Below are 14,833 nucleotides of genomic sequence, written 5' to 3'. Positions count from 1 at the left end.
CCTTGACTGAGGACATGAGGTGTTGAAAAGAGGTCCGAGCTCCAGGTCTGGAGAAATACAACTAATCCAGAGGACCGCCATCGGCGCTCGGTTGCTTTCACTGCAGTCTTCAGTTCCTTCTCCAGTTGGTGGACACACTCAACCGTTGTTCATCTGGTTAATCTTGTATTTTATGCATAGCTTTTGTTTTCTGCTGGATTCTGTTTCTATGATCGTGTTATTTCCCGTTGTTCTCCCACTGAGCTGATTACCCTCACCTGTTACCTGCTCCAGCCATCATGGTGCCAGAGCTTCATCTCCTGGTGTCCTGCAGCAGGGTTCCTTTGTTCTTCACACAGTTCTGTCTTTCCTGGGTTCCTGGTTCCTCCTGTGCTGCTTGCCTCCTCCTGGTGATCCCCATGGTCTGCCAGTCGACTCATCTGAAGATCTACTGGATTAAATAAAAAGATCCTTTGTTTGTGGCAGCGAGGTGAGCCGGCTGCACCTGCAGCAAGGAGCAGATTTACAAAATAGGAGAAAATCATCATCATCATCATCATCATCATCATCATCATCATCATCATCATCATCATCATCATCACCATCATCATCATCATCATCATCACCTTTATCATCATCATCATTATCATCATCATCATCATCATCATCATCATCATCGCCATCATCATCATCATCATCATCATCATCATCATCGTCATCATCACCATCATCATCATCATCACCATCATCATCACCATCATCATCATCATCATCATCATCATCATCATCATCATCATCATCACCATCATCATCATCATCATCATCATCATCATCATCAGATTTTTCACACAAGGGTCAAAATATATCAGAACTAAAACTGATTACAGGAGACTGTGGAGATATGGAAAATTCCAACATTAGAATCATAATACTGTAAGTTATTAAAGCGAGCATACTCAGATGAAAATGCAGCTGTGTGATTTAAAATATAGAAACTCAGGACTCCATAGTTCCCCTCAGGCCGGTTTTACCCTCACCTGTTCCTCACCTGTTCATCCACTCACCTGTGCCACACTGGCTGTCAGGCCCTCTGTCCAGTTCTGGTGCTCATTAAATCCGGCGTGCCTCCCATCCCCTCCTTGGGTTTGGGTCCAGCAGCACCAGAACCCCTCAGCTGGTTTCTGGGCTGGATTCTGGTCAGGTGCGTCAGGTGTTAGCTTCACACCCAGGAAGTTAGATTCAGGTGTTCTCCACCTCTTCTTTGAAGTGATTGTGACAATGTGACTTCACATATTCCAACTTTATTAACTTTATTTTTAAAATGTTTCTGGCACAATCCATCTACTAGAACAATCAAACCAGACCAAATTAATTAGATTTTTCATAAAAACCTCATTAATAAAAGTAGTTAGGTCATAAATTGCACTGCGGGGTTTAACTTCCTAGAAAACGGTCTGAGGCGCAGCAGCAGAGTCGTTAAAGGCGAGAAGAAAGACAGAAAAAGAACTTTAAACGGTTTTAACTTTTTTTTAGCCCAGCAGCTGCGGGCCGTCCTGCGCGCCCCCGCCTGTTTGCGCGCCGCTGTGCGCGGACCCAGTCCAACAGTTTCTGGAGCAGCCAGACCGCGCAGGAGCGACGTGGACCGTCCGGACCGGAGAGGTGAGTGAACCGCTGCCTCTCTTTAGCGTTTGGTCAGCAGCCGCTTGGAAAAACGCAGACTGGGCTCCAGGCACCGCGGGTCGGTTCCGTCTGAGCGCAGCGACGGTTCGGGCGGCCCAGTGTCCCGCAGCTGTCAGGAGACGTTTGGGCCGCTTTGATTCACTTTTTACCTCTGAAGGCGAACCGATACAACCCGGACCCAGATCCGTTAAAGTCTTATTTCTTCTGAGAGTCCCTCTGAAAACCCAGTTCCATCTCGGTGCGGTGCGGTGCGGCGCGGTGCGGTGCGGCGCGGTGCGGTGCGGCGCGGTGCGGTGCGGCGCGGTGCCAGCAGCGGTATTTTCCCACTCCAAACGTTTACATAATGTCTCTGAGAGGAAGAGCGGTTCGGACTTTCAGCATCAGAACCAGAAGGATTTAGTCATTTCTGGGGACACGTTCAGGGGGAGAGCTGGAGTTCTGGAGAGTCCGCACAGAACCAGAACCAGAACCAGAACCAGAACCAGACAGGGAGTGTCCCACCAGATGTTTGTGCTTCACAGGAAGAATCCAGGAGAGCAGAAACCCAAACGTCTCCTTGGACCGAACCAAACTCCACACAAACAATCACGGCTGGTTCTGCAGGCCCAGAACCGGGTCACCTTGTAGCCACTGAATGGACCATGACCTGCTCTGTGCAGCAGAGGGACACCAGGAGAAGACTGGGCCGTAAACCTCCAGGAGAAAAAAGCTGGTCTGGAAAGGTGAAATCGGATCAGAGCCTTTTTCTGTTGGCGGTCCGATAAAACCGACTCAGAACCTCAGAGTCATTTTTCCTTCACTGCTGATGTTTTTGTTGCTGAGCTTCCAGAGTGTTAAAGGGAAAAAGCTGCTGGCGGCACCGTCTGGGTTTCCCATCATTCCCGTGTGTGTGGTCTGAGCTGCTGATGTTTTCCTGCGAAGCCACAAGAAGATCCAGATGTGGAGAAGAAAGCAGCCATTGTGTTCTGGCAGGCTGAGCTGTAACCACGGCTCCCAGGAGGATCTGTCTGCTTATATAACTTGGAGACGTTCCTGTGGTCGTGGCTCTGGAGTCTGGACGCCGTGGGCTTCAGCTGCTTTCTCTGTTTCTGGTCCAGCTGCTGAAACATCTGTTCAGATTTAACGGCAGCAGACGCTGCCTGGCTCCAGAGCGGCGGCAGTGACACGTTTCTGCTTGTCTTTCAGGATGAAGAGAACAACTTCCCTGCTGGTGTTTGCAGTCGTCCTCAGCGTCTGCTGGGCTCAGGTAACACAACTTCTCCCCGTGTTTCTGGAGCTTCTACAGGCTCCTGCTTCCTAATCTAACAAGGTTATGGAGCAGAACCTCTGCTCAGCTCATGGTTCTGATGTGGGCGGCACCGTGGGGTTCAGGTCTCAGTCTGGGGTTCTTCCACCTGGAGTCTGCATGTTCTCCGCCTGCATGAGTGGGTTCTCTCTGGGTACTCCCTGCTACAGACCCAAAACGTGCATGTTCTGCCTCCCTTAGAGGAAGGTTCCCCTGTCCCTCCTGATGACCAGACAGAGGAACCAATCTTCCCCTGTGACCCCAGCACCAGTACCAGCAGAACCCGCAGAACCCGCAGAACCCGCAGAACCCGGTACCGACCCTGGAGAGCCGAGAGCTAATGGCCCAAACTCTACGGCTGCTAGTTCTACTCTGAGCTCGACTGGTTCACATCTGGCCTCTGTGTCTGGTCCACATCTGGCATTGTGCCTGGTCCACATCTGGCCTCTGTGGCTGGTCCACATCTGGCCTCTGTGTCTGGTTCACATCTGGCCTCTGTACCTGGTTCACATCTGGCCTCTCTGCCTGGTCCACATCTGGCCTCTGTGCCTGGTCCACATCTGGCCTCTGTGTCTGGTCCACATCTGGCATTGTGCCTGGTCCACATCTGGCCTCTGTGTCTGGTCCACATCTGGCCTCTGTGCCTGGTCCACATCTGGCATTGTGCCTGGTCCACATCTGGCCTCTGTGCCTGGTCCACATCTGGCATTGTGCCTGGTTCACATCTGGCCTCTGTACCTGGTTCACATCTGGCCTCTGTACCTGGTCCACATCTGGCCTCTGTGTCTGGTCAACATCTGGCCTCTGTGTCTGGTCAACATCTGGCCTCTGTGGCTGGTCCACATCTGGCCTCTGTGTCTGGTTCACATCTGGCCTCTGTGGCTGGTCCACATCTGGTCTCTGTGCCTGGTCCACATCTGGCCTCTGTGTCTGGTTCACATCTGGCCTCTGTACCTGGTTCACATCTGGCCTCTCTGCCTGGTCCACATCTGGCCTCTGTGCCTGGTCCACATCTGGCCTCTGTGCCTGGTCCACATCTGGCCTCTGTGCCTGGTTCACATCTGGCCTCTGTGCCTGGTTCACATCTGGCCTCTGTGCCTGGTCCACATCTGGCCTCTGTGCCTGGTCCACATCTGGCCACATCTGGCCTCTGTGTCTGGTTCACATCTGGCCTCTGTGGCTGGTCCACATCTGGCCTCTGTACCTGGTTCACATCTGGCCTCTCTGCCTGGTCCACATCTGGCCTCTGTGCCTGGTCCACATCTGGCCTCTGTGTCTGGTTCACATCTGGCCTCTGTACCTGGTTCACATCTGGCCTCTCTGCCTGGTCCACATCTGGCCTCTGTGCCTGGTCCACATCTGGCCTCTGTGCCTGGTTCACATCTGGCCTCTGTGCCTGGTTCACATCTGGCCTCTGTGCCTGGTTCACATCTGGCCTCTGTGCCTGGTCCACATCTGGCCTCTGTGCCTGGTCCACATCTGGCCACATCTGGCCTCTGTGCCTGGAGTGAACGTAAACCTCCCAGAAGGTCTCTAGAGGCCGGGGGGGTTAGGGGTAGAGGGTCTTTCCTGCTTTTACAGCATCGTCTCTGAGCTTCTCCTGATTCCTCAGCAGGTTCCTCTCCAGAGGAGCTGAAGTCAGAGCTGAAGTCAGAGCTGAAGTCAGAGATGCTGCTGTCCTGACCGATGCCGGTCCGTTTCACCAGTTCTCTGTGGGCTTCTCTTCAGTCAGACTCAGGAGCTGAGGAGGCGGCGGTGGAGGAGGAACATGTGGAGCTCTTCACCACTCCCACCACCAAGATGGCCGCTGCCACCTCGGACTTCGGCTACAACCTTTTCCGGGCTCTGGCGAGCCGCGAAGCTTCGGCCAACCTCTTCCTGTCTCCCATCAGCGTCTCTGCGGTCCTGACCCAGCTGTCCATGGGTGAGTGTGTTCTGGTTCTGGCTGCTGGGACAGTCTCAGAGATGTTGTTCCTCTCTGAGTCCAGCGACGGTTTCACATAAAACGCTACGATGACGTTGATACCAACGACCTCCACCACCGTCTGCTGTTGTGGAGCCCAGAGTCCACATCATGAGTCTGTCCTCAGCAGAAGCTGACGTCATAACCAGCAGCCTGCACTTCCCTCCCTGTCCTGCAGGGGGCTCTGAGAACGCCCAGAGGCAGTTGTACCGCGCTCTCAGGTACCACAGTCTGCAGGACCCTCAGCTGCTGAACACCCTGAAGGACCTGCTGGCTTCAGTGAAGGCCTCAGAGAAAGGCCTGAAGACCGCGGCACGGCTCTACGTTACACGACGTGAGTTCATCCTTACAGCTAAAAACTTTTACCCAATCAAAATCAATCACAGCTCCTTAATTATAAAGTATAAAAGCAAACATTTGTTGTCAGTGTTAGACATAAAAGAATACTGTTGCTGCAGTTTTTCTGCCTGATTGCACATTTCTTTTCTAAATAAACATTAGAAAACAGGAGAAGCATCAGATTTTATAGATCCACATGTTGACCAGAACTCCAGCTAAATCAACTGAAGGACGTTTCTTCCACACAGGTTGTGGTGAGCAGGCGGAGCCGGGATGGTGGCACAACTTAGCCAGATTTGTTCATCACCTCATTAATAGAAGACGCTGATTTCTGTTGTAGGATTCCTGCATATAAACAGTCTTTGGTCAACATTTATCCCTCAAACTTTAGAAAACTCCAAGTGATGGGTTCTCTCGTGATACCGGACGCCGGTGGTTTGAGCTCCCTGAGGTTTTATGTTTTTTTAAACATCCGCCATGTTTAGAGGACTTTTAAATCTCATCAGGTCTGTTTAAAAAGCTGTAAAAATAAAAGTATTTGAGTGAAAACAAATTGGGGATTTTTGGAAACATTAAAGCTTCTTGTGAGCCAATTAGAGAAAATGTCTTTATGTGTTTAGAGGCAGAGTTTAAACACCGTGTTTATAGTGGACAGACTGCGTGGTTCTGACGTTTTGGTCCTGAACGTTCTCCAGATGCTCAGCTGGACTGAGATCTGGAGAACGTGTTCTTGGAACCGTTCTGGAAGCTGTTCCGCAGTGACGTTTGGCTCGTCCTGCTGCTACCTTCAGGAAACACTGGTTCCATCAATGCTGGACCCATCAGCACCAATGTTTGGGTTGGTGCTGGCCCAAGGTTCTTTCCCACAATGCATCCTGGTACAGTGTCTGCTCCAAGTAGGAGAAGCGCCCAGACCAATTAGAGGAGGCCACTACATTGGTTCATGGCATCTGTCAGCAAAGCATGGACCCAGACACACCGTCCTACCAGAACCAGCTGGAATGGGTTCAGTACCCCCCCCCCCCCATCCTCAGACATTATTGGTCCTTGTCTCTGGTTCTCTGAGTTTTGGATTATTTATAGAACCTCCTGACCCCTGCAGGCCACTGATACCCTACAGAACCACAGCTGTGGAGATGTTCTGGTCCAACCATCACCGTTTGGTTAAAGAAGTCCAAACGGTCCCAGTGCCCTGATTCTCATACCATCAGTGCTTGTTACCCTGCCTGTCCCTGGTCATAATGTTGTGATTGTTGCTGCTTTTCATTGATTGACAAAGTTCTGTGCCATGAAACTTATTTTCTAATGTTTGCTAAATGAATTTTGTTCTGGGACGCTCTGGGTGAAAGTGGAGCTGATCCATCAGTTCTTGGTTTTCAGGACTTCGTCTGAAGCAGGACTTCTTCAAGCTGGTGGAGCAGCAGTTTGGGGATCGACCCAAAGCGTTGCTTGGAGGAGCCAAAGACCTGAAGGAGGTCAACGACTGGGTGTCCCAGCAGACCGGCAGGAAGGTCCAGCAGTTCCTGACCAAAGCTCTGCCCCGAGCCGCCGGTGTTAACGCCGTCAGCGCCGCCTACTTCAAAGGTACCGTCTGTTCATCAAAGCTCGGTTTGTGTTGATGTCAGCGTGACACAGCCCCCCCCCCCCCCGCTACAGCTGAGCCTACGAGCCTATAGAGATTGTGACTAGCAGAAGAAGCTCAGCACCGGTCCGTCTGTCAGTAGAACTGCTCAGATCCAAACTGGACCAGTGGGGGTGTTGGGTTCATCTAACCTCAGTGAAGTCTCAGTTTTCTCTCCACAGGGGGGTGGCTGACCCGCTTCAGTCAGAGTAGAGCTCAGGAAAGCTTCCAGGTGGAAAACGGGGCTCCAGTCCTTGTTCCCATGATGCACCAGGATAATTACCCTGTAAAGATGGGGGTGGACTCAGACCTGAGCTGCACTGTGAGTCTGGTGGTTCTGGTTGTGACCAACCAGCCAGAGGAGTGTTCTTCTCAGGTCTGAGGGATGTCCTGGCTTCCCCTCCTGCAGATCGCTCAGATCCAGATGCAGAACGACGTCAGCATGTTCATCTTCTTACCCGACGGCGTGACGAGCAACACCACTCTGCTGGAGGAGAGTCTGACGGCTGAGTTTGTCCAGGACCTCTCCATGGCGCTCCAACCTGCCCAGGTGTCCCTGACTCTGCCCGTCCTGAGGCTCAGCTTCTCCACGGACCTGCTGCCTCTGCTGGGCGACCTCGGTGAGTTCATGAAGGCTAAAGTGGTTCTCCGTGCCAAAGTGTGGTCTTCTTCAGGGGTTCCCATTGCGTAGGCAGACATTTGCACCAGGAGTGGTTCTGATGTGAAATAATCACTCACCATCCAGAGGACAATGGTCAGAGGCCTCCTCAGAATGAGGATCCTCAGAATGTGGATCCTCAGAATGTGGATCCTCAGAATGTGGATCCTCAGAATGTGGATCCTCAGAGGAGTTTCAGCTCGGAGCCTCGGTGAGGCTTTCATCAGACGTTTAAAACAGCATCAGGTTCACTTTATAACCAGTTTTTTTAATGGGGATAAAATCTGAGTTTTCCCTCTGATTTACACGTTTAATAAACGCCACTCTGGTAAAGTCTTTCACGACGCCTTTGCCTCTTCTCCCTGGTTGCTATGGAAACTAAAACCATCAGCTGACTCGTTTAGATCCACGTCAGCGTCCAGGTGCTTTGCATGGACCTGTTATGGTGGAACGTGAACCTGAGGAGGAAGCTGGTACCAGACGTTCAGCTGCAGCAGGGATCCAGAAAGGGAAACTGCATGATGGTGGCTGCCTGCATGGATTTATGAATCAGAATTATTTTGCCGTACGTAGACTTTTAGTTTTATACATGAGAGCCATCAGAACCAGAGATGCAGAACATCTCAAGCCACAATCCTCGTCGCAGTTTCAGAGAGTCTGATATCCCAAAGGCCTGCTTGGACACCAGGGAGGGCAGGATTGTATATTTCAAGTGTCCTACATTCTCAGCCTGGTTATGATCTGTTTTTCCTGTTGGGACTCTTGTTGTGAACTCATGGAAACATCTGCATGGTCTTTGCTGCAGAGCAGTGAAGCAGCCATGTCACCGATCCCGCCCCCTTTCTCCCTGCAGGCCTCTCTGAGTGGCTGGACAACCAGGAGCTGGAGAAGATCTCTGCTCAGGCCGCCAAACTGACCAGCGTCAATCATAAGGTTGTCATGGAGACGGCGCCCGAAGGAACCCAGTACCCCGGCGCCGCCTCGGCACCGTCTCACCTGACGTACCGCGTGGACCGGCCCTTCGTCTACCTGATCCGAGACGAACCGTCAGGAGCGCTGCTCTTCATCGGGAAGGTGGTCAACCCCAAAGACCTGACAATATAACACACACACACACACACACACACACACACACACACACACACACACACACACACACACACACACACACACACACACACACACACACACACACACACACACACACCCACAGGTCCGGGGGGGGGGGGGGGGGCAGCTGTCTGCGATGGCAGGAAGCTGTGAGGTTGTTGGATTTTATTTTTCATGTTGAAACTCAGCTGCATCGTGCTAATCTGACAGAATAATCCAGAAAAGTTTAGCAAGAAATCAAATATCGTCATTTGTTTTATTCACAATAAAGATGACAGTAAAACATTCCTGTTGTGTTTCCTGAGTGTGTCAGGATCTCTTTTCCCTTCGTGTCTTTTACAAAAACCCAGATTTCTTTATTTTTACCGGATTCTGAGCAACAATTCACCTGAAAATCTTCAGCAGACGCTCTCGGTATTCTGAGCTGGAGAAGTGGAATCTGGGAACAGCTTTAATGCTTCGGGCTCCTTGTTGTGTTTCAATATCTCAACAACGGAGGATTTGGGAGAACAATCCCAGCGTCTCGAGAGCGAGCGCTCCCCCAACACTGCCTGCAGATCCTGCTGTGAGCCAGAACAACCGCGGCTCACAAGGTTTGGCTGCAGTGGCCTCTCCACCAGGTGAGACGGTGCATAACAGAACCCAAGAGCCTGCAGAATAGAAATCTCCTTTAAAGTGAACGATGCAGAAACACACAGAGGTAGAAATATAAAAACAAAACAGAAGAAAAAGAGATTTTACAGTAAGGGCACGTTTATACCATAAATAACGATGTACAGTAAATAAAAATTACAATCAGATTAAGAGAAAAGTGCATCTAGAGCAGATAAAAAATGTAAAACATCTTCATGTATATTTATTTACAAGAAGGAAAAAACCTGCAAAACAGCTTCTGCTCCCTGTAGTTCTGCCCAGACTCAGTTTCTGGGTATAATTAAATAAAACTGAGTTTCCTCTCTGTAATACACCTCAGCGTCCACCAGAGGGCGACTAACCCACAGGAAACTCACTTCCTGTTTAGGGTTTTCTCTACCTTCATGTTTTATGTGCTGCTAAAATAATAGAAATCTAAGAGAATATCTGCGGTTGTATTGTGTTTAAAAACGAAATATTTTCTGAAAGTTTTATACGCGCAAAAAAAAAAAAAACCTGCATCAAGCTAATAAAACCTAAGCGTTAAAACAGAAGAAAAAGGAAGAAAAGTTTCCAGACCCTAGAAGTTTAAACATCATTTAGGGTCATTAAAATACCCATAAACCCTAAAAGATTTAGGTTTTTATACAAACAGACGTAACAAATCTGGAAGCAGAAGAGACCATTCAACGGACAATTCCTGCTTTTCCTGCATCATCCAGCACAGTTTAGCCTCCTGAGTTCCTCCAGTGTTATCCTAACATAATGTTCTCCTGACATGTTCTCCTGACATGTTCTCCTTAGGCCATTAAAATAGCACCCCACAGAACCGTTATAACCCAGAAAATGATAAAATGTGGCGTGCTTCGGGGGTGTTTCGCAGTGTTTAGCGCACATGACCCATGTACAGAGGCCTTGGTCCTCGCCGTGGCCGGTCCAGGTTTGACTCTGTCTTCTCATAAAAACCTCACAAAGGATAAAAGTTGCTCAGAAAAGCCCCGTTTTCCTCCTGGATCTCTAAGTTGTGCTCTGCTGAAGCAGCCCTGAAGCTCAGCAGGTGCTGCAGGGTGAGATCCTGCAGAACCCACCAGACCAGGAGAGAACCTTCATGGTCAGACCTGCTGTCTTCCTCCTGGTGCGAGACGTCGGTCAGAGGAAAACTCACTTCCTGTTGTTGCAGCTGACTGGCATGTCTGTGATGAAAGTGACCTTTAGACTGAAACCCTGCTTCCTGTGTTTGAGCAACAGCTTTAGGACTCCTGCTTCTAGACGTCATCCCAGGACAGGAACCTTCTGAAGAACGCAGGGAGCTCCAGCACTGCTCCACGGTTCTGCTTCATTAGACTCTGCAGGAACCAGCGACACCAGAACAACACAAACCGTCAGCCCGGTGGTGGAGGGGAGAAGGTCTGGGCTGGTCCTGCTGCCACAGAACCTCAGAACCGGGCAGTGCTGAGTGGACCCCGATCTCCTGTTTTCCAAAGTGTTCTGGAGTCATCAGCAGAACCATGACCCCAAGCGGAGCAGCAGATCTAGAACAGAATGGCTGAAAAAGGATAGAATCAAGGTACACCAGTGGCCTAGTCAAAGTTCAGACCGGAAGCTGATGAAAATGGCTTGAGAGAACTGAGTAGACCACCTCTTCCCCAAAGATGTGAGAGAACCAGGCAGAGAACCCAGTTACTGCTGCTGGAGGAGGTTCTACAGGGTGCTGAAGGTTCTACAGGGTGCTGAAGGTTCTGTGGGGTGCTGAAGGTTCTGTGGGGTGCTGAAGGTTCTACAGGGTGCTGATGGTTCTGTAGGGTGCTGAAGGTTCTACAGGGTGCTGATGGGTCTGTGGGGTGCTGAAGGTTCTGTGGGGTGCTGAAGGTTCTATAGGGTGCTGAAGGTTCTACAGGGTGCTGAAGGTTCTGTGGGGTACTAAAGGTTCTGTGGGGTGCTGAAGGTTCTACAGGGTGCTGATGGTTCTGTAGGGTGCTGAAGGTTCTACAGGGTGCTGATGGGTCTGTGGGGTACTAAAGGTTCTGTGGGGTGCTGAAGGTTCTACAGGGTGCTGATGGGTCTGTGGGGTGCTGAAGGTTCTGTAGGGTGCTGAAGGTTCTACAGGGTGCTGATGGTTCTGTGGGGTGCTGAAGGTTCTACAGGGTGCTGAAGGTTCTACAGGGTGCTGAAGGTTCTGTAGGGTGCTGAAGGTTCTACAGGGTGCTGATGGGTCTGTGGGGTGCTGAAGGTTCTGTAGGGTGCTGAAGGTTCTACAGGGTGCTGATGGTTCTGTGGGGTGCTGAAGGTTCTACAGGGTGCTGAAGGTTCTACAGGGTGCTGATGGTTCTGTGGGGTGCTGAAGGTTCTACAGGGTGCTGAAGGTTCTACAGGGTGCTGAAGGTTCTGTAGGGTGCTGAAGGTTCTACAGGGTGCTGATGGTTCTGTGGGGTGCTGAAGGTTCTACAGGGTGCTGAAGGTTCTACAGGGTGCTGATGGTTCTGTGGGGTGCTGAAGGTTCTACAGGGTGCTGAAGGTTCTACAGGGTGCTGATGGTTCTGTGGGGTGCTGAAGGTTCTACAGGGTGCTGAAGGTTCTACAGGGTGCTGATGGGTCTGTGGGGTGCTGAAGGTTCTGTAGGGTGCTGAAGGTTCTACAGGGTGCTGATGGTTCTGTGGGGTGCTGAAGGTTCTACAGGGTGCTGAAGGTTCTGTAGGGTGCTGAAGGTTCTACAGGGTGCTGATGGTTCTGTGGGGTGCTGAAGGTTCTACAGGGTGCTGAAGGTTCTACAGGGTGCTGATGGTTCTGTGGGGTGCTGAAGGTTCTGTAGGGTGCTGAAGGTTCTACAGGGTGCTGATGGTTCTGTGGGGTGCTGAAGGTTCTACAGGGTGCTGAAGGTTCTACAGGGTGCTGAAGGTTCTACAGGGTGCTGAAGGTTCTGTGGGGTGCTGAAGGTTCTGTGGGGTGCTGAAGGTTCTACAGGGTGTTAAAGGTTCTACAGTTCTAATGATAAATTGCTGTCCTTCCCACCCAAATATGGAAAAACTACAACAGAAGCAAAATTCTGAAAAAACAACTTTAAAACATTTAAAACATTTAAAAGATTTAAAAGATTGTGATCTTCAAAGAGTCCAAATCAGGAACACGGGGAAAGTGATCCGTGTCGCGGGTCGGACCCGAACCATGATTTGTTGACAGGAGTTTTAAAACCTGCATTTTCAGGCTTGGTCATAATTTCCATGAGCAAGGTTCTGCGTAACCGATCCGTTGCCGTGAGCAACCTGACAGGTGAGCCTTACCTGAGGAGAAGCTGGCAGGTCTGAACCTGCAGAATGTTTTTCCTTTTAACTCTGACCCGGTTTGTGCCTGAACCCGTCTCAGGAATGTTCTGACGTCACGCTGCGAGGAACCGACCCGTTTATCTGTCAACAGAAGACCTTCCAGCAGCTTCAGAACCAGCAGGCCCAACATGTCCAGGGAATGGTTCCCACTGTTTGGGCCGGATGCTGTAGACTCCGGTGGTACTCTAGCAGATTTCAGGCCGTGTGAGATGTTCCTGCAGGAGAACCTCCAGGAGGCCACCAGAACCAGCGGACCTGATCCAGACTAATCCCACTCTGCAGGGTTCTGCAGAACGTTTTCATTTTATTTTATTTTTGACTCAACTTCACATTTTCCATCCATCACTGTGGAAGTGAACGGTTCTGTCTGGAGCTAAATTGGGGCCATAAAGTTTGTTCAAAATAAAAAACATTTTTATTTAACCTCCCCATAAATGTGACTGAATACCAAAACTATTCTGTGTAAAAGATCATACTTTCTCCTCTGGGATTCGTGTCGTTTGTTTGCATAAACTGCTTCTATCGGTGAGATTATCTTTCAAAACCAATCATGCATATAGAACGTCAACGATGTGTTACAGATAACTCCGGTTCCCACCGTCCCTGAATGCAACAGCTGGGAATAAGGCTACATTCACACTGCAGCCTGAAGTGACCCAATTCTGACTTTTTTGCCCATATGTGACCTGGATCTGATCTTTTTATGACAGTCTGAACGACACAGATCAGATTTTTTAAATGCGACCCAGGCCGCTTGGACATGTGGTCCTGAATCCGATACGTATCTGATCTTTTCAGATGTGACCTGTGTCTGTACGGCCGGGTCGCATTAATCTGTCCTGTACGTCACTGATACTCGACAAACGTCACTATTCTGCATCCTGCTATGCAGAAGAGGGAATAAAGACGACAACCATAGCGGACTACAATGAAAAGAGCAGTCAGTGGAGGGAAAGCTTCGGTTAGAAAATAAATTAATGACCACAAAATGCGCGCCAGCATTATAATCCATGTTTACTTCCCCAAACACTGAGGACGCTTTGCTACGTGTGACGTCATCACGTCCTCCACTGCGCATGCGGGACACTCAGGTTGAACACATTCAGTTCACACAGGAGATCACATACAAGTCGCATATATTTGGAAATGTGAACGACAAAGCAAAAAAATCTGATTTCACAAAAAAATCGGAATTGAGCATCAAGACCTGCAGTGTGAACGTAGCCTTAGTCGTTCAGCCATGAGGCCCCGCCCCACAGTCTGAGGCCCCGCCCCACAGTCTGAGGCCCCGCCCCATAGTCTGAGGCCCCGCCCCCATGCCAAAAGAGGGCCAGAAGTTTGAAGCCGAAAAAATAAAGTGCGAAAAAAGCTTAAATCTGAAAAGTGGTTTATAATTTTTTTTTAAGCATTTTTCCCATTTCACATCTTTTCTTCAGTTGCAAAACTTTTTTCAAGTTTAACATTCTTTGGGGAGGTTCAAAATATTTTTCAGGTTCAAATTTTTTTCTTTTTGACAAACTTTTAGCTCCACACTTCTGTCCCAGTGGAAGAATCGATGATCAGGCCAGATGAACCCAACTTTGGACCTTGGAGGTTCTTCAGCGCTTCCCTCTGAGCTCGCTCCCTGCAGATGGACTCTGTCCCAGGAAACAGCTGAGATGATCTACAGCCTGGAGACAGCGTCAGGCCTCGCTGTGGAGGTCTGCTGCAGGTCCTCCACCTTCAGCAGGGACATCTGCTGCTTGGTTCAGCACATTTTGTTCCTGCGGTGGATCCATGAAGCTGGTTCCACTAATGCAGACAGTGTTTCTCTGAGAGAACCCTGCTGTGGTTCTGCTAGTGAAGCATCTGCTGGAACGTTCCACCACCATCGGTTTGGGTTTGAGAATTTAGGGACTATTTATTTGATCAGCTGAATAATCAGCGGATGTGACTGACAGAGAAGATCCGTTCTGGGATCACCTTTACCTTCTTGTCTTCTGCTGCAGCTCTCAGCAGATGGAATTTTTTTCTCTGTGTCTATGATTTGCATAAAGTTTAATAAAAACAGACGGTTTTGACCTGAACGCTGCATCACATTTTATTTAAATATGGCCGAACAGAGTTTGGAGCTGCAGGCCAGTTTTTGGGTCTAATTTTCAGTTAGTCGTGTCGCTCAAAGAGCAGCGGAGCGGTGAGCGGTTCTGAGGCAACATTTCCATGTTACCATGGTGATGGGCCAGAGAAGAGGAGGGCCAGGCTCCTG

General features: G+C 49.9%; 2 protein-coding genes across 3 annotated transcripts; one reads left to right on the top strand and one right to left on the bottom strand.

Annotated features, from left to right (window-relative positions):
* The first annotated feature begins 1,523 nt into the window (after nt 1–1,523).
* serpinf1 (serpin peptidase inhibitor, clade F (alpha-2 antiplasmin, pigment epithelium derived factor), member 1) lies at nt 1,524–8,629 on the top strand. Its single transcript, XM_012856225.3, has 8 exons — nt 1,524–1,638; nt 2,845–2,905; nt 4,673–4,868; nt 5,086–5,241; nt 6,627–6,830; nt 7,050–7,189; nt 7,277–7,487; nt 8,379–8,629. Exons 2-8 carry the CDS (start codon nt 2,846–2,848, stop codon nt 8,627–8,629), a joined length of 1,218 nt encoding a protein of 405 aa, XP_012711679.2. The 5' UTR covers nt 1,524–1,638; nt 2,845.
* On the bottom strand, nt 2,912–4,609 carry LOC118564486 (A-kinase anchor protein 5-like). Of its 2 annotated transcripts, none has more exons than XM_036142645.1 (2): nt 4,269–4,609; nt 2,912–4,066 (listed from the first exon to the last, which is right to left on the bottom strand). In XM_036142645.1, exons 1-2 carry the CDS (start codon nt 4,431–4,433, stop codon nt 3,332–3,334), a joined length of 900 nt encoding a protein of 299 aa, XP_035998538.1. In that variant the 5' UTR covers nt 4,434–4,609; the 3' UTR covers nt 2,912–3,331. The 2 variants fall into 2 exon arrangements, with proteins under 2 accessions (XP_035998538.1, XP_035998539.1); XM_036142646.1 differs by having other exon boundaries at nt 4,293–4,609.
* Nucleotides 8,630–14,833: the final 6,204 nt, after the last annotated feature.

The sequence above is a fragment of the Fundulus heteroclitus genome, chromosome 11 (genome assembly GCF_011125445.2).
Source record: "Fundulus heteroclitus isolate FHET01 chromosome 11, MU-UCD_Fhet_4.1, whole genome shotgun sequence".
Classification (NCBI taxonomy): domain Eukaryota; kingdom Metazoa; phylum Chordata; class Actinopteri; order Cyprinodontiformes; family Fundulidae; genus Fundulus; species Fundulus heteroclitus.
Note: the sequence above shows the minus strand (reverse complement) of the source record. Positions and strands in the feature narration are given on the sequence as shown.

What these genes read in the sequence shown, in the direction of transcription:
- serpinf1 (XM_012856225.3), top strand. Translation starts at nt 2,846, where the DNA reads ATGAAGAGAACAACTTCCCTGCTGGTGTTTGCAGTCGTCCTCAGCGTC. An exon ending in CCTGACCCAGCTGTCCATGG is followed by an intron (nt 4,869 to 5,085) that starts GTGAGTGTGTTC and finishes CCTGTCCTGCAG; the next exon opens with GGGGCTCTGAGAACGCCCAG. An exon ending in CAGCGCCGCCTACTTCAAAG is followed by an intron (nt 6,831 to 7,049) that starts GTACCGTCTGTT and finishes TTCTCTCCACAG; the next exon opens with GGGGGTGGCTGACCCGCTTC.
- LOC118564486 (XM_036142645.1), bottom strand. Translation starts at nt 4,433, where the DNA reads ATGTGGCCAGATGTGGACCAGGCACAGAGGCCAGATGTGGACCAGGCA. An exon ending in AGAGGCCAGATGTGGACCAG is followed by an intron (nt 4,067 to 4,268) that starts GCAGAGAGGCCA and finishes GATGTGGACCAG; the next exon opens with GCACAGAGGCCAGATGTGGA.